The sequence below is a fragment of the Conger conger genome, chromosome 4 (assembly GCF_963514075.1).
Source record: "Conger conger chromosome 4, fConCon1.1, whole genome shotgun sequence".
Classification (NCBI taxonomy): Eukaryota; Metazoa; Chordata; class Actinopteri; order Anguilliformes; family Congridae; genus Conger; species Conger conger.
In genome coordinates this window covers 11419322-11446182 of record NC_083763.1, presented here as the reverse complement: position 1 = coordinate 11446182, position 26861 = coordinate 11419322, and the positions used below count along the sequence as shown (strand labels likewise).

Below are 26861 nucleotides of genomic sequence, written 5' to 3'. Positions count from 1 at the left end.
TGAAACGGTGAGCCAGTGGGGGATGCCAGGCTCTATTCAGAGGACCGGGTGAGATCCTCTCCAGGGTGTGGAGCTGATGAGGCGCCCTCAGGGGGTGGGGGTTGGGGGAGGGGGGTTCCCGACGGGCAGATGGTGTTTGTGATTAGAGGAAAATGTCCTCTCACGAACCTTAATGGACCCCCACCCCCCCCCACCCCATCCGCTCCGGTCACGCCTCCTTCCGTAACACCCTCCTCACCTACAACAGGTAGAGATCAGACAGTGCCATTCAGTTTTCCGGTGTGTGGTACAAAAACAGGGGGAGAGAGAGTGGGAAAGAGAGAGTGAGAAAGAGAAAGAAAAAAAGGAAAGTGATCACCATCATTCGTAGTAGTGTTTACCTTGGTTCACTGGTGAAAATGCATGCTTGTTTTCCTGTACTAGTTGCACGCTATGCTTGGGAGATATTTTCTTTGTGCATCCCCTGGCAACAGAGTGTTTCAGATTAAACTGAATTTCAATCATTGGACAGACAGAAAAAGCAAGAGGTGAAACAGGTGAGTGCAAACAAGTAGGTATGCTACTGTCTAACTGCTAACAGTGCTGAGACCGGACGTAAACATTTGATGCCGTTTTGTTCCCTACAGAGTTTCAGCGTTACTATGTGCGGGCCTGTTTGGCGACGCTGTTTCAGCTCAAAGGTGGTAGGAACAATTGTTCTGTAATGATTATACTATGGCCAGTCCAAAGTTTTACCTCATAAATGATTTGGTATTTCACATTTTGATCCATTGAGGTTAAAATCAATGCGTTTTTATCTGTATTCTATAAAGAGATTGTAGCTTACTATTGTTGAGGTGCACATAAAGAGATGTAAGTTGTTCTGTGTAAACATTAAGGAGTTGTGAGCTGTGGGGTGATCATTTGCAGTCAATTGTATTCACAGTTTATGGGGGGACGGTTGTCTACTATTTTATAGTTTATAGTTGTGTAAACAAGTCTATTCTTGTTTATAGTTGTGTGAACTGAAGCTGCATTGGGAGTTGTCTCTCACAGATTTGGAATATACTGAAAGTAAATAGAATTTATTTTTTTGATATTGCAGCACTTCACAATACCAAATATATAAATTCTCGCCATCTTGTGATACTGAAATATGTTACCCTATTTTGGAATATCTGCCTCAGTGAATTGTAACGTATTCCATTTTCCATAATGAGCATTCCTGAAGGCTTCCTCTGGTTTCCAGTGCTGGTCAGTGATATTCTCAGGTCTAAATGCACGTCAGCTTGCTGAGATAAGGGGTGTATAAGCGTTGTGCAATGTTGCCATCCCACCCAGCCTACTGTCAAGCCCCTGTTTTGCAAAGAGGAAACCGGTGTCCCACCGGCTTTAACGCTGCCTGCTGAACTACAGAAATAAGCTAAAAAAAGTGGGAAATACAAAGGAAGTGAATGCACTTACAGTAGCCCTTTGAACAGTAGGCCTTTTTGGAATGTTTGTTCAATATTCCAATTCGGTGTTCTAGAACTCCATTATTGTCTAGTACCAGCAGTGATTGTTACATCAGCATTAGAATATTCAGTTAAGAACACTGTAATCACATTTTTGTGGCCTTACACCTTATAGGGTTAAAAGGATGCAAAGGTTAATTTAATAGATTTGCCTGACCGTTTATAATTGAATTAGAAAATTTGCATTATTATTTTAGCATTGATGTAAACATTTTTACTCATATTATGCTATTTAGCATTTGCTGTTTTGTATGCTGTAATGTCTAGGTTACCCACATCATTACATACTGTAAATATCCATCTCAGATCTTTTTTTATCTATTATTAAATGAAATATTGGAAGAAGGAACTTTGACTGAGAAACATAGCTTTTTTTATTTTAAATATATCATGAATATGTAACGTCGTTAGCTTGGCTAAGTTTGCCCGTAGGCGCGCTGAAGGGGCGGAGCGGGTTACTGTAACAACGCTTCCTGATGATGTTACCCTGGTTACGGGCGACCTCGCCTTTAGCTGACTGGCAACACATTCGTCCAACAAATATTTGGACGGGTGAGAGGCCTGGGCTAAAATCTCACCTCAGACTCGGAAAACATGAATACATATAAAATAAAATGAGAAATGTGGCTGGTTTTGGGTATACTGAACGTACAGGTGAGCTGAAGTGATCAAAGTGCCGTAAAACAACCTATTAGGAAGTAATAGGACCCTCGACACAACCCAATCTGTTGAGCTGAGGGTCTGAAATTTCTGTTTCAGCCACACACCCCCTTAGTACTGCTCTCCAGTTGTGAGATACTTCTAACGTGTAGAATTTTTCTACGCCCTTTTTTTGACAAATCCTTTTCAAGGCTTATCTGCTCGTCTTAGAAAATGATTGCAAACCAAAAACTTTACAGCGGACTTTGTGGTGGTCCTTAAAGGTCACGCTTGGTGAGGGGAGCCGTTAAGATTCTCACAGTTGCCAACACATACAAAGAAAGCTTGGTAACTAAGTGAATGAGTGACCAGAGAAAGTTATCTTAAGTTACCTTACTTGCCTTTCTCAGGTTATTTGCTCTCTCCTGCCTCTTCACCACCATGGCCTCCCAAAATCCAACCGGCTCAGAGAACACAGGTCTGTCCGCTACTTTGGTCTGTCCACACTGTTCAGCCTTTTTGAATTAAAAAATAAAAATAAAAGAACATTTCTGTGTTTGTTTATGTTTGGCTACTCTGCACGCATTGTAACAATGGGAGAAATGTTAAAATTTGCCGACTGCCATACACTGGTCTTCCCTCTAGCCTGATCCATTTAAAAAGTGCAAGTTACAGGTTTGCTTTTTGTGTTAGAATGCAGGTACACACACACACACACACACACACACACACACACACCTGCAAACAGACACACACAAACACATGAGAGTTAAGGTTGATATATTAAAAATATCAAAATACAAAGACTAAATTAATTTGACTGAATAATTGAAACAAAATGCGCCGTATCTTTGCTGCTCTCCGCTGGTCTGTGTTTCAGACTTCACCTGGGAGGTGAGAGCTAATGACCGGCAGTTCCACAAGGGACAGCAGAGGAGATCTATTTTGTGTTTCCACAAGGGGAAATATGCTGTGAGTCACATAACTGAGATATCTGATTAAAATGATTAAAAGATTAAAAGTCTAAAACACGATGCAATACAATGCGAGTCATGCCATAATATGTGATAGTATGTGTGTCTTGTTGCCAGGACAATAAGGTGCGCAGTTATAAATATACCCCCCTGACCTTCATGCCACTGTCGCTGTATGAACAGTTCCACCGCATCGCAAACGTCTTCTTTCTGCTCATGGTGATATTGCAGGTCTGAGACTTTATTCCAATATCTTTCTATTTTTTTTTTCTTGATGTTCTCTCCTCTGATTTGGTGTCTCTGTACTGGGCTACTTTTGCTTCATATTTCACAAGACCTAAAGCCTGGACACAATCCACAGTAGAAATTATGTCTTTGCTTAACAGTTTCAATCATTTTGGCAACTTGCCACAAAGCTTTTGTGAAGAAAAATTCTTATTTAATAATATGTTGATTCATTGCAAACATAAGGCTTCTTGTGCACAATATTGTCCAGTGTTTAACCATGGTTAAGTATGTAAAACATTTATTATAGGATGTGACCTCATTTCCAAGATACATTTTTAGAGCAAGTTGCTTTCTGAAATGGTTTTCAGGCTTAGTTGCTTTTTGAAATGGTGTTCAGGCTTAGTTTCTTTCTGAGATGGTGTTCAGGGTTAGTATGTTTCTGAGATGGTGTTCACGGTTAGTATGTTTCTGAGATGGTGTTCAGGGTTAGTATATTTCTGAGATGGTGTTCAGGGTTAGTATGTTTCTGAGATGGTGTTCACGGTTAGTATGTTTCTGAGATGGTGTTCAGGGTTAGTATATTTCTGAGATGGTGTTCAGGGTTAGTATGTTTCTGAGATGGTGTTCAGGGTTAGTATGTTTCTGAGATGGTGTTCAGGGTTAGTATGTTTCTGGGATGGTGTTCAGGGTTAGTATGTTTCTGAGATGGTGTTCAGGGTAAGTTTATGAAAATGGTGCGTCTTTGTGTTCCTAGTCTCTTCCAGCCATCTCCACACTGCAGTGGTACATCACCATGATCCCGTTGATGATTGTGCTGTCCGTGAGGGGTTTCAAAGACTTGTTCGATGATCTGGTGAGATCCTCTCCGTGTTGCGGCGTTGCTCACATTGATCAGGCCTGTTCCAGCTGTGACCAGACATTTATATCTCTCCTTCTATCGATGTTCTCTAACAGAGCGATGTAAATATCAAGGGCCCTATCGCCATGGAGATGGTGAAACATGTCATGTGTAACACGCCCCCCTCTTTCTGTCTCAGGCCCGACGGCGCAGCGACAAGCAGATCAACAGACGGCCGTGCGACATACTGACCCGTGAGGGGTGAGTGTGTCTGTGTGCGTGCGTGCATGTGTGTATGTGTGTGTGTGTGTGTGTGGGTGCATATGCATGTGTGTCTGTGTGCGTGCGTATGCATGTGTGTATGTGTGTGTGTGTATATGTGTATGTGCGTATGCATGTGTATATGTGTGTGTGTGTGTATGTGTGTGTGTGTGTGTGTGTGTGTGGGTGCATATGCATGTGTGTCTGTGTGCGTGCGTATGCATGTGTGTATGTGTGTGTGTGTATATGTGTATGTGCGTGTATGTGTGTGTGTGTGCATATGCATGTGTGTATGTGCGTGTATGTGCGTGTATGTGTGTGTATGTTTGTGTGCGTATGCATGTGTGTATGTGCGTGTCTGTGTATGTGTCTGTGTATGTGTCAGTGTCTGTCTGTGTGTGTGTGTGTGTGTGTGTGTGTGTTTGTGCGTGTATGTATGTGTGTGTGTGTGTGTCTACTATGCAAGTTTCAAGTCCCATATTTTAACATTGTTTTGCAAATCTGCCATATGGCAGGGAGGCACAACAAATAGCAATCCCATGTTAATGGAAGACATAACCTCAACGTGTTACTTTGAATCCATTTCTCTCTCTCTCTCCCCCTCTCTCTCCCTCTCTCTCCCTCTCTCTCCCTCTCCCTCTCTCTCTCTCTCTCTCTCTCTCTCTCTCAGGTTCTCTGCTTCACAGTGGCAGGATGTGTGCGTTGGCGACGTCCTGCGGCTACATGTGGACCAGGTAGTGCCGGTGAGATCCTGCAGGGGGCGCCACAGAGTGCAGTGCAATGGGCCAAAGCTGAGGGCAGAGTATTAAAGCTGAATAATGTAATTTGTGGGTGCAGCCTGTCTCTCTCCCCGCCCCACCGTCCAGGCAGACCTGCTAATGAATAATGCATTTTGTGGGCGGGGTCTGTCTCTCCCCCCCCCACCCCTAGGCAGACCTGCTAATGAATAATGCATTTTGTGGGCTGAGCCTGTCTCTCTCCCCCCCCCAGGCAGACCTGCTCCTCCTCTACAGTTCAGAGCAGCATAGCCTGTGCTACGTGGAGACGGCCGACATTGACGGGTCAGAACCGCATCCGGCCATCATCGCCAACATTCACCTGCTCACGAAAGCCAGCGTTATGCATCTATTATCCAGCTGTTCGATTCCATCAGGGACACGCACTGATCGTTCCAGCAGGGACACGCACTGATCGTTCCAGCAGGGACACGCACTGATCGTTCCAGCAGGGACACGCACTGATCGTGCCAGCAGGGACACGCACTGATCGTTCCAGCAGGGACACGCACTGATCGTTCCAGCAGGGACACGCACTGATCATTCCAGCAGGGACACGCACTGATCGTTCCAGCAGGGACACGCACTGATCGTGCCAGCAGGGACACACACTGATCGTTCCAGCAGGGACACACACTGATCGTGCCAGCAGGGACACGCACTGATCGTTCCAGCAGGGACACACACTGATTGTTCCAGCAGGGACACGCACTGATCGTTCCAGCAGGGACACGCACTGATCGTTCCAGCAGGGACACACACTGATCGTTCCAGCAGGGACACTCACTGATCGTTCCAGCAGGGACACACACTGATCGTTCCAGCAGGGACACACACTGATCGTTCCAGCAGGGACACACACTGATCGTTCCAGCAGGGACATGCACTGATCGTTCCAGCAGGGACACACACTGATCGTTCCAGCAGGGACACACACTGATCGTTCCAGCAGGGACACACACTGATCGTTCCAGCAGGGACACACACTGATCGTTCCAGCAGGGACACACACTGATCGTTCCAGCAGGGACACGCACTGATCGTTCCAGCAGGGACACACACTGATCGTGCCAGCAGGGACACACACGTTTGACACGTCAGATGCATTTCACCATTGTGCATAAGCTTGCGCTCACTTCCGGTGTTTGTCCCGAGATGCTGTTTAAAATTTTTCCAGTGAAATGTGAAGAGGAAACAAGACAAAAACAACATTGAAATATATTTTTTTTAAGATATTTTTTAGGCCTTTTTCAGCTTTATTGGACAGTATAGTATAGAGCAGGGGTCGGCAACCCTGGTCCTGGAGAGCCGCAGGGTGTGCCTGCTTTCGTTGTTACTTGGCATTAATTGATCAATGAAAGCCGTTGATTGCACAGTTAACTCACCTCACCTGGTTTCTTGGGTCTGAACCGGTTGCTTATTTTAAGGTGGAGACGAAAGCCAGCACACCCTGCGGCTCTCCAGGACCAGGGTTGCCGACCCCTGGTATAGAGAGACAGGAAGAATGGGAGCGAGAGAGAGGGGAAGACATGCGACAAATGTCGGACGGTCGGATTCGAACCATCGACGTCGCGGCTCGCAATGAGCAACATTGAAATATTTATATGGATTTGTGTGCTTGGCGTAGGTTGAACCACACGTGTGATCCATGTAAGCTGTAAAATATATCAGCTGTTTATAGAAAAGCAGCACAGTGCATGGTAGAATACTACAGTTGCTGCAAGTTGTTAGAGCCAATATTTCTTCATTGTTTGCCTGTGTACTGTGATTATCATCCAGGATTTTGTTGCTCACAGCGCCCTGTGAGGAACAGAAACCTGAAACGGGTCACCCATCTCACATTATGTTGTTGACAGGCGTGTTCCTCTTTGCTAAATAACCCGGAACACTACTGTTTCCATTGTGCTTGCTGTAGCTTGCACAGTGGCAAGGTTTCAATCTTTACTTTCTGTTTAAATTTACTTTTCAAATGATACATAAGGAACCTTGCGAGACTTGAGCCTGTTGTCATGTTTTTTTCCATTTTCAATAACCTTATCAGAAAGTGTAGCAAGACTCTTTGCTAACGTCGCATAGCATGACTCTTGGCGAACAAAGGCTCCCTGTTCCTGATACTGCTCCCTATCTCACGCAGGGAGACCAACCTTAAGTTTCGCCAGGCTCTGGCCATCACTAACCAGGAGCTCAGCGAGCCTGTGAACTCGTCTCTTCTGGCTTTTAATGGTTCGTACAGCTCTCTCATAAAGAATCTACACGCATAACTGTGACAATTGTGACCTTTAGACCCCAATAATATTCCCGCACATTGCTGGCAGGTGAAAAAGGAAATACCTATTTTGAACATAATTCCTAATTTAGCAAAATTGTTAGTTTAAAATTTTAATACGTATTTGAAATGTGTTTTTGGCCTAGGTTTTTTTTTGGAATTACAGAAATAAAGCCCTGCATACACTTCAACCGGATCTCTATAATTTCACACTCTTCAAGGAATTGATTGCACTTTTGTGGTTACATAATTGATTTGCTGTTCTTATTTGAGGGTCTGATTTATTCTGAGTAGGTTTTTTGGAATGTTTTTATTCTAAATCAGCATTCTAGAACTCCATTGCTTTCAATGACCAGTAGTGATTGTGACATCAGCATTAGAATGTTCAGTTAAGAACATTCTTTATTTTTTTAAAGATATTTTTTAGGCCTTTTTCAGCTTTATTGGACAGTATATAGAGACAGGAAGAATGGGGGTAAGAGAGAGGGAAAGACATGCGACAGATTGTCAGACGGTCGGACGGTCGGATTCGAACCGTTGACGTCGCGGCTCACAATGAGCATGCGGTCAGTGCTCTGCAGGCTGCGCCACCGAGACACCCCAGTTAAGAACATTCTAATCACATGGTGTTTGTGATCTCACACCTCAAAGGGTTAAGAAGCAGTGCGATCACTGTGTTCCCCATTATGAATTCAGCATGCCAGAGAGTGCAGGTTGATAGGTCAGTATGCTTATGCTTTCAGCTTGGGGGATGATGAACTGGACCGATGTGGTTTGAGCCGGTTTCTGTCTATCAAGGAGAAAAGACCTTCAATGTATTGATTTGCTGGGGTAAATTAAATTCAGGGATGATAAAAGATGTATGACGGAAGATACAAAACCACATGCAAAACGGCAATATCGCTCGGAAGGGGAGATTTTACATCGAACGCCGGACGGCCGGTGTTTGCATTGCGTGATATTTGCATTGCAGACTCAATACATCACTCGCCTTACCCCCCCCCCCCCCCCCGCCCCATTCCCCCAACCCCTCCACCCCCCAGGCAGCGTGCTCTGCGAGGAGCCCAACAGCAACCTGTACTCATTCAGAGGAGAGCTGCACTGGCGGGGAGAGCGCCACCCGCTGGACACTGAGCACATCCTGCTAAGAGGAACGGTTCTGCGGAACACAGAGACTGCCTACGGCCTGGTCATATACGCAGGTAAGGCACAATGTCCTCACCATGTCAGTGGAATGTCTAGTCAATGTTTTAACATTGTCACTGAGAACATGTTGTGTTAGCTAGGCGGTTAGGATCTACTGGCCTGAAGTTTCTCCCTCCAACCATAAAGAGCACACCTCATTCAACAGCAATCTTCCTGCTAATTAGTGGAGTCGTGCCAAATTATGGTTGGAAAACCTACACATTTTTTAAAAAGCTTTTTCATAAAGCTGTATACAGTATTCTGGTTGTTATAGTTAGGCACATATTGTAAGAAACTATAAACGGCTTCATTTTATTTTTTTATTTTAACAATACATTTAGTCCTTACTCATTTGTCTTCACATATTTAAACAAATTCCTTAACCCTTATCACATTAAGTAACACGAATAAACTTGCATCACTGAAAATACATGTAGAATAATATTATTGTTTCGCCTTTCTTGAATATCTATAATCCAAAAATGATGATCTGTAATTACTCTGCCAGGGTCAGACACCAAGATCCTGCGGAACTGTGGGCGACTCATCGTGAAGAAGACCCAGGTGGAGATGATCCTGAACCGGGTGGTCATAGGGGTGAGGAGGCCGTGACTCGATATCGTAGCATTGTTCTATCACGATTTTATTACCGCTATATCGTGACATGGTTCTCTATTAGCGCTTTATTACCGCTATATAGTAGCATTGCTCTATCATGATTTTATTACCGCTATATCGTGACATGGTTCTCTTTTACCACTTTATTACCACTATATAGTAGCATTGTTCTATCGCGATTTTATTACAGCTATATAGTATCATTGTTCTATTACGACTTTATTACCGTTATATCGTAACATGGTTCTCTATTACCACTTTATTACCGCTATATAGTATCATTGTTCTATTATGACTTTATTGCTGCTATATCGTAGCGTGATTTTCTATTACCACTTTATTACCGCTAAATCGTAGCATAGTTTTCTATTACCATTTTGTCTGTATTAATGTTTTTACAAAAGGTGTTTAAGCTTCTATATAGCAAAAAGGCAGACCAAAAAACATTCACATGTTAGGAAATTACTTTAATAAAAACATTGAAGAAAGAACTCTTGGGGGGCAGAGGTGCTGTAAGAGGGGGGGGGGGGGGGTTAGGACAATTCAAAGGGCCCAGATCCTTTCATGGGGCCTGTTGTCTCCAGGTGAGTCTGTGTTGAGAATTAAGCCTGGGTGGTTTTTTCAGCCAGCTCCACAACTTTCTGTGATTTCTCCCTTATTAATGCGATTTTCAACAAATTTGACTGCTTTGCAACTTTCGTGATTCTTTTCTGTGACATATACCCAGTGACAATGCAGACGTTTGTGGGAAACCAGATGTCTGTGTGTCCGTCCGTCCTCAGATCGTGCTCTTCGTGCTGCTGACCTCACTCCTCCTGGCGGTGGGCACGGGCGTGTTCGAAGCCTCGGTGACCCCCCGAATCGAGGAGCTGTCAGCCCTGGGGGGCGACACTGCACCCGCCTACAGAGCCTTTCTCACCTACTGGGGCTACATCATTCTGCTGGCCCCTGCTATGCCCATGGCTCTCTACATCTCGTGAGCATCTGCCTGTCTGTGTGCATGGGACAGCGTGTGTGTGTGCCTGCATTTGGGACAGTGTGTGTGTGTGTGTGTGTGTGTGTGTGAGAGAGAGAGAGTGTGTGCCTGGGATAGTGTATGTGTGTGAGTGTGAGTGTGAGTGTGAGTGTGAGTGTGAGTGTGAGTGTGTGTGTGTGTGTGTGTGTGTCTGTGCCTGGGACAGTGTATGTGTGTGTGTGTGTGTGTGTGTGTGAGAGAGAGAGAGAGAGAGTGTGTGCCTGGGACAGTGTATGTGTGTGAGTGAGTGTGTGTGTGTGTATGTGTGTGCGCCTGGGACAGGGTTTATGTGTGTGTGCGCCTGGGTAGGATTTGTTGTGGAACTTTAATTAGTTCCCTTTCTCTGCGCTGTGTATATATATATATAACAATGAACAGCTTAGAATGAATGCTGTTGGTCTCTATTTTATTTACGTATACGGAAGCAAACCACCATCTGTAGCACGGTGATGGTAATACTCCCAGATCTGGAGGTCTCGCAGAAAGATATAGAAGTAAAAGTGGGAGGAGTCTACAAGGGAAGTGGTATTCTGATCCAGGGACACCTGTAGGACAGGAGGCACACAGCATGACAAGAAAAGTTATTCTACAGATTGCTTGTTTGTACTGGGACAGAATGTGTGTGTGTGTGTGTGTGTGTGTGTGTATGTGTGTGTGTGTGTGTGTGTGTAATGGGGCAGGGGGGGGGGGGGGGGGGGGTGGTTGTCTGTGCATGCTGGAATAGTGTGTGAGTGAGTGTGGGATTGCCTATATGTACCAGACCTAACAAAACCACATGAGGAGACATGGTTCCTGCATGTAGCTGAGACGGTTCTGAAAACAATGAGCCATGACTTGATGGTGAAGGTAAAGGCAGACTAAAGTCATGAGTTAAAACTAAGTGGAGGAAAAATCTGCCAAAATACGCTTCAGACTCTGAGGGTTAGACTTGAAGCGGCTGTCTATCTCTGATCCGGTTGCTCCCCTGTGATTGGCAGGTTTGAGATGGTGCACGTGGTGCAGAGCCTGCTGATTGGCTGGGACCTGGACCTGTATGAGGAGGGCAGCGACACGCCGGCCCACGCCCGCAGCACAGCGCTGAACGAGGAGCTGGGGCAGGTGGGATACCTGCTCAGCGACAAGACCGGCACTCTGACGCAGAACCACCTGCTGTTCCGCCAGTGCTGCATCGCGGGTGTCTTATATGGTACGCCTCTCTCTCTCTCTCTCTCTCTATCACTTTCTCTCTTTCGCTCTCTGTCATTCTCTCTGTCACTTTCTCTTTCTCTCTCTCATCACTTTCTCTCTTTCTCTCTCTCTCTGTCATTCTCTCTGTCACTCTCTCTTTCACTTTCTCTCTTTCTCTCTGTCATTCTCTCTGTTGCTCTCTCTTTCTCTCTCATCACTTTCTCTCCTTCTCTCTCTCTCTGTCATTCTCTCTGTCGCTCTCTCTTTCTCTCTCTCTATCACTTCCTCTCATTCTCTCTCTGTCTCTCTTTCGCTCCATCTCACTCTTTCTCTCTCTCTCTCTCTCACTCGCTTTCTCTATCTCTCTCCCTCTCAGTCTCTTTCCCTCCCTCTCACTCTTTCTCTCTCTCCCTCTCACTCTCTTTCTCTCTCTCCCTCCTTCTCTCTCTCCCTCCCTCTCCCTCTCTCCCTCACTCTTTCTCTCTCTCTCTCAGCTTCTGCTGCACTGGGGTCATCCCGTGTTCTCTGTGTTGCAACTTCTTTTATTTATTCACACTTGCTTTCATGTTTTTCAGGAGCCGTGCCAGACGATGGGAAGAAACCAGAGGTAAAAAAAGTTTAAAGTCCGGCTGCTCTAGTTCTTTAGTACATTTTACTTTTTTTTATGAGCCATTCACGTCAACGTTTCATCAGTCGAAAGAAGGCCAAGCCTTAATGGTTTATTTCAAACAAAAAGGTCTGAAACTGGACCAGACCATTCTTCAGACAAATCTTTTTATCTGAAATGAACCTTCTTTTGACCACTCCCCTCCGCTGCACATATGAAGATAGATCCAGGGGACTGTATCACAGAGCAGGATTACTGAGTTAGCTGGATAACTGTGCTGAGTAAAACCTGGATTGGCTCTTTTTACATCAGTCCATGTTCCAGATATGGGAGGGTTCTGGGATTCACGCAATACAGTTATTCGGCTAACTCAGTAATCCTGCTTCATGATACAGGACCCAGGTCTGAAACAAGCTGTGCGTACACACGTGTGGCAGCCTGTAGCGTAGTGGTTAAGGTACATGACTGGGACCCGCAAGGTCGGTGGTTCGGTGTAGCCACAATAAGATCCACACAGCCGCTGGGCCCTTAAGCAAGGTCCTTAACCATGCATTGCTCCAGGGGAGGATTATCTCCTGCTTAGTCTAATCAACTGTACATCGCTCTGGATAAGAGTGTCTGCCAAAATGGCATTAATGTAATGTGCGTTACCTATTGTCGCCCCCTGTGGCCGCTCTCGGAACTGCGTCTTCTCTCCCACAGAAGCTGGACCTGAGCTGGAACCCGTACTCCCTGGGCGGTCTGCAGTTCTACGACCAGCGATTGGTGGAGAGGCTGCGGGGGCGGAGCTGTGAGGAGGCGCGGGAGTTTTTCACGGCGCTGGCGCTCTGTCACACGGTCATGTCCGAGTGGAAGGACGGTGAGTGAGGGGACTCCGCGGAGCGGAGCCTGAAAGGGCCGACACGGCTCAGGCAGTAAGAGCAGTCGTCTGGCAGTCGGAGGGTTGCCGGTTCGATCCCCCGCCCGGGCTGTGTCGAAGTGTCCCTGAGCAAGACACCTAACCCTCAAATGCTCCTGACGAGCTGGTCGGCGCCTTGCATGGCAGCCAATCGCTGTTGGTGTGTGAGTGTGTGTATGAATGGGTGAATGAGAAGCATCAATTGTACAGTGCTTTGGATAAAGGCGCTATATACATGCCAACCATTTACCATTTACGAGTACAGTACTGTGCAGAAGCCTTAGGCACCCTAGACTTTATTATATATATAATGTTTATTTTTGTGTTCGTATAAAAGAACACATTTGAGATTTCCAAATATTCATTTTCCAAAAGATTTAATTTTAAATTTTTGTATTTCATTTAAAAAGGAACATATTACTGTAAGCAATTGACTACTTTTTACATAAAAACTTGATCAAGGCTGTCTCCAGCAAACTTGTTCTCCAGCAAACTTCTCCAGTTCTCCAGCAAACTTGTAACAACCTCCCTGCTGATTGTGTTATAGACCTGCAGGACAGCGTTGGCCATCTCAGAGAACTGATGCAGTTTCAGCGCCGAAGGGAGGTCACAAAAAATATTGATTTGATTCAGTTTTTAACTGTTCTGCCAAATTACTCAAATGTAATGTAAAAAGTATAATACGTTTATTTAGGACCTTTCATTGAAGTATTTTTGAAAGAATCTTATCTGTACAGAATGTTATGCAGGTACCTAAGACTTTTGCACAGTACTGCATATTTAAGTAAAACATCTCGCTGAGATATTGCAACACACTTAACAGACTGAAAATAAAGTGCCAGAACCTTGTAAATGGCATTGCAACCCTTTCCAGACGGATATTTAAACTCTTCTGGTTTTTTGATCATGGTTAAAATAAAATACCTCCACAGTAATGTGAAGGACTAATGTCAAATTATAGGAAATGTTCGAGGTGGTGCAACCAGTTTTTAAGATTAAGGGGGGCAATTACTTTTTCACAGGGGTGATTTGGGTGTTCGATAACTTTTTTTAATGAAAGCAATTAATACCAATATTTGTGTAACATTACATTTTGTCTAAAGATCTGAAAGCATTCAGTGTGATAAGTATGCAGCGATAGAGGAGATGAGGATGCTTCTTGGCGGCAGTGTAGGCAGGTTTTTCATGACGGCCGTGTTGACGCAGGGGTCCTGCAGTACCAGGCGGCCTCCCCGGATGAGGGGGCCCTGGTGGGGGCAGTCAGGGAGCTGGGGTGGGTGTTCCTGTCCCGGACCCGGGACTCCCTGACGCTGAGCGAGCTGGGGCAGGCCCGCGAGTACCAGCTGCTCGCCCTGATCGACTTCACCAGCCAGAGGAGGCGCATGTCCGTGCTGGGTCAGTGTGAACGCTCCTCTCCTCTCCTCTCCTCTCCTCTTCCCTTCTCTTCTCTTCTCTCCTCTTCACTTCTCTCCTCTCCTCTCCTCTCCTCTTCTCTCCTCTTCTCTGCGCTCTGCTCTTCTCTTCTCTCCTCTTCTCTTCTCTCCTCTTCTCTCCTATCCTCTTCTCTTTTCTCTCCTCTTCTCTCCTCTTCTCTGCGCTCTCCTCTTCTCTCCTCTCCTCTTCTCTTCTCTTTTCTCTCCTCTCCTCTCCTCTCCTCTTCTCTTCTCTTTTCTCTCCTCTGCGCTCTCCTCTTCTCTCCTCTTCTCTCCTCTCCTCTTCTCTTCTCACCTCTCCTCTCCTCTTCTCTCCTCTCCTCTTCTCTTCTCTTCTCTTCTCTTCTCTCCTCTCCTCTTCTCTTCTCTTTTCTCTCCTCTTCTCTTCTCTCTCCTCTCCTCTCCTCTCCTCTTCTCTCCTCTTCTCTTCTCTTCTCTCCTCACCTCTCCTCTCCTCTTCTCTCATCTCCTCTCCTCTCCTCTCCTCTTCTCTTCTCTTCTCTTCTCTTCTCTCCTCTCCTCTCCTCTGCACTCTCGCTCCAACCCTGCCCCTTATCCAGGGCTGTCTCTCCCACTCTCCCCATTCCTCACTTCTGATGATTTGATATTGATATTGATTTCATATGTTTGGTTTATCAATCCATCAATCAATCAATCAATCAATCAATCACCGGCATTTGTTTTGATTCAGCACGTTTTGCTCCGAGTTGGCCCCAAGCACTCAACAAGTTTAAACTTGATAACCGAGACCAAAGCCTGCTGTACTATGTGCTATCATTCTGTGAAATATGTTCTCTGACATGGTGTGGCGGCGTCTGTCTGTCTGTCTGCCCTCTCAGTGAGGGATCCAGAGGGGAATCTGAAGCTCTACTGTAAGGGGGCCGATATCGTCATCCTGGAGAGACTGCAGCAGAACAGCCCTCACCAAGAGAGCAACGAGAGAGCGTTGGACGTGAGACACACACGCACACACACACACACACATATGCAGAAACACACAAGCACACACAAGCACACGCACACACACATGCATGCACACACACACACACATATGCATGCACACACACACACACACACATATGCAGAAACACACAAGCACACACAAATATGCATGCACACACACACACACACACATATGCAGAAACACACAAGCACACACAAATATGCATGCACACACACACACACACATATGCAGAAACACACAAGCACACACAAGCACACACACACATGCATACACATATGCACACACATGCAGAAACACACAAGCACACGCACACACACTCAGACATGCTCACACACATACATACACACACACACTCATACACACACATGCACACACACACACACACACACACACTTACACACGCACAGTTACATATACAGACACACAGGCGCACACACACATATACAGTACACACACACGTACGAAAGAAACTATCACTCAGATCTGTACAAAACATTACCTACTGACATATCACCATAGTGAATTCAGTTATGAAGTAAAAAACCATAGAGATGGTGATTTACAAGGCCAAAGATGCTCAGCTGTATCGTAGGTGTGAAGGCGTGTCGCAGGGCTGTGTTGGACGGAGTGTGTGCTCGTGTTCCTCCCAGCTGTACGCCCAGGGCTGCCTGCGCACGCTGTGTGTGGCCGTCCGCACCGTGGGGGAGGGGCTGTGGGAGAAGTGGCGCAGCGTGCTCGCCCAGGCTGCCATGGCGATGCGTCACCATGACGACATGCTGGAGAGGCTGCACGACGACATGGAGAGGGAGCTGACGGTACGATGCTGCTGCTGCTGGGGGTGCATTGTGGGAGACGCTTTCTCAGGCGCTGCGTACGCACCTTTATTTAAGCGGAGTGTCCTACTGAGACCTGCAGAACACGCACATTCATACAGGCATTATACAAGACGTCGTACACACAGTGCCTGAACAAAGCATAGATGAGAGAATTATCCCACAGGTTTATACACGTAAAAAATAAATAAATACATATTAGAATACAACAGTGGCATGCAGAAGAGCATCTCTGAACACGCAACACATCAAACCTCCCAGCGGATAGGCTACAGCAGACAAAACAAGTCCTAATATAGTGCCTATTGTGTGTATATAATGTATACTAAAGGGGACGGGGGTGTGTGTGTGTGTGTGTCTGTGTGTGTGTGCGTGCACAGAGGGGTGATGGGGGAGGGGGGGGGCCTTTCTCATTTTTGCTCCCTGCACAAATAATTTCTAGATGCTTCCCTGACAGCTGACACACCCATAGAGTGTCTGTGCAACACAGGGTATCGACTGTATGAAAACATGTATTGACAAATTAATGGAAGCACATGACAGATCAGGGTCGTGTCTGAAACAGCTTACTTGCCTACTATTGAGTAAGCAAATTACGTCAGGGTTTTGCGGAGCGCACTGGAGGGCACACTTTTTCCGTTTGTAAACCATACTTAGGTCCTATCGCAAACAGAGAGGAAGAGGGGCAGAGCTATCCCATGTATAATGATTGCTCCAGGGCCGGGACGTCTTACAACAGGAGAATAGTACGGAGGATATTTTACGAATACTTCCCATTGCGTACTAAAAACGAGTAGGCAGTATGTTCAGTAGACAGTATGCACTTGGCCCAGGACGCTGTTTCTGGCGTGGCCCAGGATCGGCTAGCCATAGCATAGCCTGCTTACCTACTCATTTACACAGCGAAATGGCTCTATCTATCTATACTGTACATCAAAATCGCCCTATCTATCTATACTGTACATCAGATGGGGGCTGGGAGCTGCCACCTCTGTTTCTGCCACCTCAAAATTCTGCTCCTAATTTAATTAACCCGGTCGTTTACGTGATTTGGCGTGTTAGCTACCTCTATTGATAAGCTCATTTCTGACAACTGTTCTTGTGTCCCTATATAGTTTTTACTGTGTAATCTATGAGTGAAGTGGCACAGATGCATCCAGCTAATTAGCGAATCGAGCCAAAGGAACTGCTGGAAACAGAAGCTGGCATGGAACCCAGGTCCTGAGATTACGGCTACATTTGCAGTTGAATGGAATTTTAAAAAGAGAGCATTTATTGTTAAGGCCAATGTACATTGGCATATGACCTGTTCCTAAAGTTCCTGTAGCTTTTCACTCCAACCCTGACAAAGTACACCCCATTCACCAGCTAGAGATCTCGTTGTGCAGCGAATTAGTAGAATCGGGTGTACCAAATTATGTCTGAAAGGAAAATCTACAGATCTGCAGGAACAGGGTCCGGCAACCCTGCATCAGGGCTTTATAAAACAATGGATGAAAAACGACAAGACATGACTCAAAACCGATAAGTTATAACATGCACAAATAAAAATGAACCAATACAAATTTAAGAGCACAGAGTAGGAGACATTCAACCAGATGGCACACGTACACATGTATTTAAAACTAACCACAGAAAATTGTAGACATTGGTCATTTATCTATATAGCATAGAGTGCGTTAAACAACATATAGATCCCCCAAACACTCAGCCAGCTGATTTCACTGATTAGTTCTACCTCCTGGCTGAAGAATTGTACTGAATTGTAATTGTAGTAAAGTTCTGGAGAGGACTCTTACTGTCTGAACCTTGATTCTCCCCCTCTTCATGTGATGTCCTTGGGGTTCAGCTGCTGGGGGTGACGGCCATTGAAGATCGGCTACAGGAGGGGGTCCCCCAGACCATTTCTACCCTCCGAGAGGCGGGGGTCAAGGTGTGGGTGCTGACCGGGGACAAAACAGGTATTAACGCTGCTTCATTTAGACAGGATTAATAGTAGTAAGGAGTAATCCATATAGGATTAATTACTTGGGGGGGTAATAGCAATAACAATAATAACAGCAAAATCTATGACTATTAACGTGGGTCACTGCAAACTGGGCTCACAGCAGCCCATCTCTCTCTCTCTCTCTCTCTCTCTCTCTATTAATCTGTCTATCCTGTGTATTTATCTGTCTGTCTCTCTATGCATCTATCTGTCTGTCTCTGCAGAAACCGCTGTGAACATTGGCTACTCCTGTAGCCTGCTGGATACAGAGGCCAGATTACTGCAGGGAGAGGAACTGAGGTCAGACAAACTCCCACCCCCATACTGACACCCTCCTACACTGACATACCCTCATACTGACACCCTCCTACACTGACACACTCCTACACTGACATACCCCCATACTGACACCCTCCTACACTGACATACCCTTATACTGACACCCTCCTACACTGACACACTCCGACACTGACATACCCCCATACTGAAACCCTCCTACACTGACATACCCCCATACTGACACCCTCCTACACTGACATACCCCCATACTGACACCCTCCTACACTGACATGCCCTCATACTGACACCCTCCTACACTGACACACTCCTACACTGACACCCTCACACACTGACATACCAACACACTAACACACTCATACACGGACAAGCCCTCAGACTGTCACCGCAATACTGGGCCTGTGTGATATAATTTTTCGGAAATACTTTTCAAGTAAATCAAATACATTTTTATGCTTTTTTCTTTTATGCCAGTTTGACCTGCTCACCCTTACATCTTGCTAAGTTTCATTTTGTTGATGTAACAGACTACCCCAAAATGAATGTAAAAAAAAGCTCAATTAAAGAAGTCAAAAGTACACTGTATGCAGCACCTACAGTGTCTCAGTATCAGTCTGTGTGATGGAGCTGACCTGCCTTCTTCCTCTCCGTGTAGGCAGCTGCTCCAGGCCCCTGACCCACAGAAGGCCCTCAGCAAGGGCAATGAGCTGGACAGCTGGGGCAAATACGCCAAAACAGAGGGCAGCAAAATGGCGCTGGTTGTCACCGGACCTGAGTTGGTAAAAAAAAAAAAAAAAAAGCAGAAAATGCACATGCATGCACACAATGACATATCCACCCGCACGCACTCTATGCTATTTCTTACAGCTTCATTCTCTCTCTCTCCCTCTTTCTTTCTCACTCCCTCCCTCTTTTTCTCCCTCTCTCAAATTCAAATTCAAAGTGCTGTATTGACATGACAAAATTTGCATTTGTATCGCCAAAGCATGGCAAGGAACATGTGAGCAGATTACAAAGAAAGAATAATATGTATATGTCTTCCTCTCCCTCTCTCCCCCTCTCTCTCTCCCTCTCCCTCCCTCCCTCTCTCCCTCTCTCTCCCTCCCTCCCCCTCCCTCTCTCCCCCTCTCTCCCTCCCTCTCTCCCTCTCTCCCTCTCTCCCCCTCCCTCTCTCCCTCTCTCTCTCCCTCCCTCCCCCTCTCTCCCTCTCCCTCCCTCCCTCCCTCTCTCCCTCCCTCTCCCTCCCACTCTCCCTCTCTCTCCCTCTCTCTCTCCCTCTCTCCCCCTCTCTCTCTCTCCCTCCCTCTCTCCCCCCTCCCTCCCTCCCCAGGCGGAGATGGATGAACAGCCGGAGCTGGGCGAGCGTTTCATGTCCCTGTCCCAGCTGTGCCAGTCAGTGCTGTGCTGCCGCATGACGCCGGGTCAGAAGGCGGGCGTGGTGGAGCTCGTCAGGAAGTACACGTCCGCCATCACCATGGCGATCGGAGACGGAGCCAACGACGTGAACATGATTAAGAGTGAGGGGGGAGGGACAGGGGGCACGTGCAGCGGGAGGGACAGAGAGGAATGTACTTTAAACAAGGAAGTATAGTGTCACTGATGCAAATCCCCCCCCCCCCAATTCCAGCTATGTGAGTGCTAGCAGCTCCCCCTTGTGGGGAATTATCAGTCTGCTAAGAGCGAGTGAGCGCAACTCAAATAAACCACCCTGGAGTGACAGAAAGGGGAGAAGCTGTTTCAAGCGTTCAAGATGACTCAAATCTCTTTATCTCTGCCCCTGCCTTTCTAACCCTCTCTCTCTCTCTCTCTCTCTCTCTCGCTCCATCTCTCTCTCTCTCTCTCTCCCTCTCCCTCTCTCAGGGGCTCATATAGGCATAGGGCTGAGCGGTGTAGAGGGCAGTCAGGCGGTGCAGAACGCTGATTACTCATTGGCCCAGTTCCGATTCCTGGCCAAGCTGCTATTGGTCCACGGGCGTTGGTCGTACCGGCGCATCTGCAAGTTCCTCCGTTACTTCCTGTACAAGACCACCACCTTCGCCATGGTGCACGTCTGGTACGGCTTCTACAACGGCTTCAGTGCACTGGTGAGTACCCTGGTTTGTGCAAATTACACCTACGTCATGTGATCTAATCAGCCAGTTGTGTGGCAGCAGTGCAATGCAGACAATCATGTAGATATGGTTCAGGAGCTTCAGTTAATGTTCACATCAACCATCAGAATGGGGGAAAAAATGTAAAGTCACTTTGAGGGTGGAATGATTGTTGCTGGCAGACAGGGTGGTTTGAGTATCTCAGAAACTGCTTATCTCCTGGAATTTTCATGCACACTAGTGTCTAGAGTTTGCAAAGAATGGTGCAATAAATGGCCAGACTGGTCAAAGCTGACAGGAAGGTGTCAGTAAAGCTAATAACCACACATTACAACAGTGGTATGCAGAAGAGCATCTCTGAACACACAACGCATTATAACTCCAAGTGGATAGGCTACAGCAGTAGCAGTCTAATAAACACCAAATTAAGTTCTCGGTGAATGTACATAGTGTGTAGTGTGTAGTGTGCGATTTCGGATGCAGCCATTATGAACTGCTGCTACCCAGGATTTGATGGTGGATTCAGCAGAGGTGGCATTTCAGGTCAAACGCACAGACGGCTCAGCTGTGTGGGAGAGATTATAATACGGTATCATATAGCATCTGGATGCGCGCCAGCTTTTACACAACTTAACATAATGTAACACTGAATGGCCGGTGATTTAAAAGTCACAGTAACCGATAGAGCGGGGAAGCCGTGTATGAAATGAAATGAGTGCATAATTCAGAAATGAATGGCTGGAAATGACTATGAAAATAAATTCCATTCCAATCACGTGAAATCTCGGTCTCTCAAATCATCTTTCTCTCTCTCGCTCACTCTCTCATATTCAAATTCTAATGCTTTATTGGCATGACATACTTCAGAATAGCTACACATTGCCAAAGCCTAGTGATAATAACGATCAATCAGTCACAACACAAAAAACAGCACCAAAAATAACAGCGTGATTAACGGTGTTATGACAGTATTTGACTCAATTCATTATTATGCGACCAATAAAGAGTGATCCTTTTTTGTCAGAGGTTTACTCACTGTCACTCAGGCTGTGACAGGTTCTCTCATTCACTCTCTCTCCCTCTCTCTCTCTCTCTCTCCCTCCCTCAGCGTATATATGAGAACTGGTTCATCACCTTGTACACAACTATGTACACAATCATGCCCCTTCTGAGCCTGGCCATTTTTGAACAGGTATGAAACATTTTAATATTATTTTATTTAACAGAGAACACGGCAGGACAGAATCCAGAATGGTATGCCAGAATTCAAATCGTCGGAGGGTTGTCAGTTCAATCCCGCCCTGGGTGTGTCGAAGTGTCCCTGAGCAAGACACCTAATCCCTAAATGCTCCTGACGAGCTGGTCGGTGCCTTGCATGGCAGCCAATCGCCATTGGTGTGTGTGAGTGTGTGTATGAACGGGTGAACGAGTGAACGAGAAGCATCAAATGTACAGTGCTTTGGATAAAGGCTACATAAATGGCAACCATATACCATAGGGTCGGCCTGTAGAGTAGTGGTTAAGGTACATGACTGGGACCCGCAAGGTCGGTGGTTCGATCCCCAGTGTAGCCGCACAGCCGTTGGGCCCTTGATCAAAGCCCTTAACCTTGCATTGCTCCTGCTTAGTCTAATCAACTGTATGTAGCTCTGGATAAGAGCGTCTGCCAAATGCCATTAATGTAATGTAATACGTAACAATCAGCATCAGCATTACAATCACTACTGGTGACTGAACACAATGGGTCTCTAGAACATGCCTACTCATCTAGAAGGTAAACACACCGGGGAGCGGTGTGTGATCCATTACTGTGACCGATGGGGATGTTTGCTGGGCAGGACATTAGCGCAGAGGCCAGCGTTCGATGGCCGGAACTCTACCAGGTCGGGCAGAGGCAGGAGCTCTTCAACCCCTGGAAGTTGGCGGGGACCCTCTTCTACTCCCTCTACACCTCCCTGGCCCTCTTCTTCGTCCCTCTCGGAGTGATCTCCTACTCCGTCATGGACTACCAGTCTTTTGCCATGACCGTGGAGACGGGGGCCATCTTCACTGTCACCGCCGAGGTCAGAGCCGTTCTGTTCGGAAATCTTAAGTCTAACTAAGGGGCGGCCTGTAGCGTAGTGGTTAAGGTAAATGACTGGGACACGCAAGGTCGGTGGTTCTAATCCCGGTGTAGCCTCAATAAGATCCGCACAGCCGTTGGGACCTTAACCCTGCATTGCTCCCGGGGAGGATTGTCTCCCGCTTAAGTCTAATCAACTGTACGTCACTCTGGGTAAGAGCATCTGCCAAATGCCAATATATGTAATGTAATGTAATGTAAAGGGTTTTAAGGGGCTTTTGAGATTTAAAAATCTAGTCTAGTACAGTAGTGTTGCGGAAAAGCTTTCAGGTGATGGGAAAAGCTGAAATTAGTTTTCTGTGTTTCTCAGATAATTCTGCAGATTGGATTCTGGACAAAGTTCAATTTTGGAGCAGTTATTCTGAGCCTGCTCCTGTTTTTTGTGTCGACGCTGATACTGCACAGCCCCCGCCTACATCTCAACGCTCCTACAGACTACTACTTCCCCGGTAAAGCTCACCTGCATAGACTGGGCCACACCGTACACACACAACCACACATGGGCATATGCCTAATGCGCACACACACACACACACACACACACACACACATACAAATACATACTCTTTCTCTCTCTCACACACACACACACACACACAAGCATATGCCTAATGCAAACACACACACATACATACATATACACACTCTCTCTCTCTCTCTCTCTCTCTCTCTCTCTCTCTCTCTCACACACACACACACACACACACACACAATACACATGGGCATATGCCTAATGCACACACATACACACGTACAAATATACACACTCTCTCTCCCTCATACACACACACACATGCACACACACAGGAACTTATGGATATCACACACAAACATATGCACAGGTGCTTACAGATATCAAACACACACAGGTAATTGTGGATATCACATATAAACATACACACATACACAGGTACTTACAGATATCGCACACACTCACACACACACACTCACACACACACGCACACACACACACTCTCCTATCACTGTGTTTAGCACTGATAGCTCCCTTTGAGTTCACGCCTGTCTGCGTGCGGTTCAGTTCCCAGCAGTAGTCTCTCTCTCCCCTCCCAGGTGTGTCCATGCACGCCTTCAGGGACCCGGTGCTGTGGCTGACCGCACTGCTGACCACCTTTGTGGCCATCCTCCCCTCGCTGACCGTCCGCGCCCTCGCCGTCGTCCTCGCCCCCTCCGACACTCACCGGGTAAGAGAGGAGGGAGGGGAGCAGGGATGATATCAAACTCCAGATGATAGGAATCTCACAGCAGGGATGATATCAAACTCCAGATGATAGGAATCTCACAGCCGGGATGATATCAAACTCCAGATGATAGGAATCTCACAGCCGGGATGATATCAAACTCCAGATGATAGGAATCTCACAGCCGGGATGATATCAAACTCCAGGTGATAGGAATTTCACAGCAGGGATGCTATCAAACTCCAGATGATAGGAATCACATATCAGGGATGATATCAAACTCCAAGATGATAGGAATCTCACAGCAGGGATGATATCAAACTCCAGATGATAGGAATCTCACATCAGGGATGATATCAAACTCCAGATGATAGGAATCACATATCAGGGATGATATCAAACTCCAGATGATAGGAATCACATATCAGGGATGATATCAAACTCCAGATGATAGGAATCTCACAGCAGGGATGATATCAAACTCCAGATGATAGGAATCTCACAGCAGGGATGATATCAAACTCCAGATGATAGGAATCTCGCAGCAGGGATGATATCAAACTCCAGTCCCAGAGGGGTTGCACTGTCTGCTGGACTTTGGTGTGTTTCAGCACTTAAGTGCTGAATTGAACACATTGATTTAAGAAATTAATTGAAGAATATATAATATCAGGGCAGTCCAACCGTGTTCCTGGTTATCCACCATCCAGCAGGTTTTCTAATCCAATCATAAGAAAGCAAACCTCATTCAACAGGTAGAGAGAGCGATCTGGTTGAGCTGCTAATCAGTAGAATCAGGTGTGCTAATTTAGAAATGAAAACCTACAGGATGGTAGATCTCCAGGAACAGGGTTGGGCTGCCATATCTAAAATGGCTGCTGACTTAAAAGGAACAACAAAAACCTGCAGAACTGCAGCCCTCCAGAATAAAAGTTTTGATATCCTTTATGTATGACCTGTATGTGTCTGTACCTGGAGCTATGCTAAGGATACACGTGTGAATCTCAGGTCCATAGCATGGGGATGGCCACTTCACAGAGAAGGCAAGCAGAGATGCAGCATCACTTCAGGAGGGGAGATCTGCAACGACGTTCATCCTACGCCATCTCCCAGGGCAAAGGGTTCGGCCGGATCGTCACCTCGGGGTCTGGACGCCGCAGCACAGCGCCCTCACAGGACGGGAGGGAAACTGCAGGGAGAGCTGACAGGGACTCGCCACACAAAAAAGGAGGGGGGAACGCCGTTGCTGCTGCCCCCGAAGCAAGCCAATGAAGACTGCCATGGGCACCAAGGCGTGGCGGGACACCAGACCCGGGAATTCGAGTCAGCGACTCGGACGCCAGTCGCACTTACGTCGCACGCACACAAACTCCAGACTCGAGACTTGAGACCCGACTTCTCAATTAGGACTTGTGAACAATAGTTTGTGAAGTTCAGAGTCTGCAATATGCCATTGTGAAAATAACGATGTGAACAATGTCACAACCAATGATTATTTTAAAAATATTCATATTACAAATAATCCCTGGTTAAAACACACCCAACGTCGTTTTACGCGCCAAACCGAGTGCCTTTCCGTTTCAAACATAGCAGCACCCTACACTGTTTCTTTCCGCATAGCTAACGTTACACTTCCGCATGTTGTGATCTTTGGATTTAAAGAATGCAGGCTCTTAAACAAAATGATTGCAGCTAGCAAAGTGTGCAGCATTAAAATAAAACATGCGGAAGCTACCACGTGAAATTTAATCAGACATTTGAAAACTCATTGGGAACGGTCAGTCAGTTTACCAGCACAAGAGCTGATCCCACCTCTGTTCACTGTTGCCTAGTTAACGTAATTTAGCTAAACTGCTGTGTTGGCCCTGTTTAATCAGAATCACGGAAGTGCACATTTCATTGACTGTCAAGTAGCGATGTTGGCTTGCATTTCAAATGGTTGATGTTGAAAAACTATGCAAGCTAGTAAGCAAGCAAACTAGTACAGTAACGTTAGAACAAATTTCTCCAGGCTTCCATTTTCAGTGTCAACGTAGTTCAATGAAACGGCCATCTAACGAGGGTTTGATCTGGAGCATGAGCGAAAGGTAGCACTATTTTAAAAACCTTTGAGTATGATCTTTAAGATCGATATGCAAGCTGGACAGCGAGTCATTTTGAATGTATTGTTAGGTGACGTTATGTAGTCGTTGCATGCACATTGGTATTCCAGTGTCATACAAATATGAACTGTATATGTATTTTAGAGATAGCTTGTTTGTGATACACGTTAGCATTAAAAGCTACCGTAGAACCCGAGTTTAGCATGTTTTGATGTATTTATAATGATTTCACTCTGGTTAATGGCATTCCTTAGGATTCTAGGTTTTCCTATAGCATAATGTAGATTTAGTCACAAAATCATAGCTTCCGATTTCTTGCATAACAAATATCTAGTCTCGTTTTTTAAAAATGATTAAAGTAAATGCTTAACCTTTCAGTTCTATATATTCTTAAAAAGTAAGAATATATTAATGAACCAATAATGCAACATGATTCAATTTTTAGCACTTTGTAACTTCGTTTACAAATACAGTTATAATTATTAGTATTCAATTTGAGATTCTCCGTACAAAACTGCATTTAGTCCAGGATTAAACTTAATCTTTGTCCATGTAACCTGTTTTAACCCCTAGTTTGTTATTGACACACATTTTATATTACAGGCTCATGATAATGTTTACATTATCTCACATGAGTCACCGAGTTCTTAAAATAAATAACCATTCTATTTCTTATCTTATTTATTGATATATCAATTACCTACCACACCAGACCCAAGGCTTTGCCAAAATGTTGGCTCAGGCATGGTAGTTCAGTGATATATGAATAATAAATGAAATAATCAAAATGCATTTTGTGTGTGCCCATAATATTACTGTTTCTTCAGTTGTCATACACTTGATTTCAAATACAAAATATGTCATCTACA

The 26861-nt window shown here is 45.8% G+C and overlaps 1 protein-coding gene across 1 annotated transcript; it reads left to right on the top strand.

The window, feature by feature from the left end:
- The first annotated feature begins 287 nt into the window (after positions 1-287).
- atp8b3 (ATPase phospholipid transporting 8B3) lies at positions 288-26861 on the top strand. The gene is made up of 28 exons (XM_061237840.1): positions 288-536; positions 2543-2610; positions 3013-3104; positions 3224-3337; positions 4089-4187; positions 4372-4433; positions 5104-5176; positions 5424-5494; positions 7344-7432; positions 8519-8677; positions 9169-9257; positions 10061-10254; positions 11271-11479; positions 12036-12067; positions 12770-12926; positions 14172-14360; positions 15238-15350; positions 16013-16177; positions 18045-18156; positions 18407-18482; positions 19135-19258; positions 19810-19996; positions 20340-20563; positions 21678-21761; positions 22408-22632; positions 23002-23140; positions 23763-23893; positions 24899-26861. Exons 2-28 carry the CDS (start codon positions 2574-2576, stop codon positions 25160-25162), a joined length of 3510 nt encoding a protein of 1169 aa, XP_061093824.1. The 5' UTR covers positions 288-536; positions 2543-2573; the 3' UTR covers positions 25163-26861.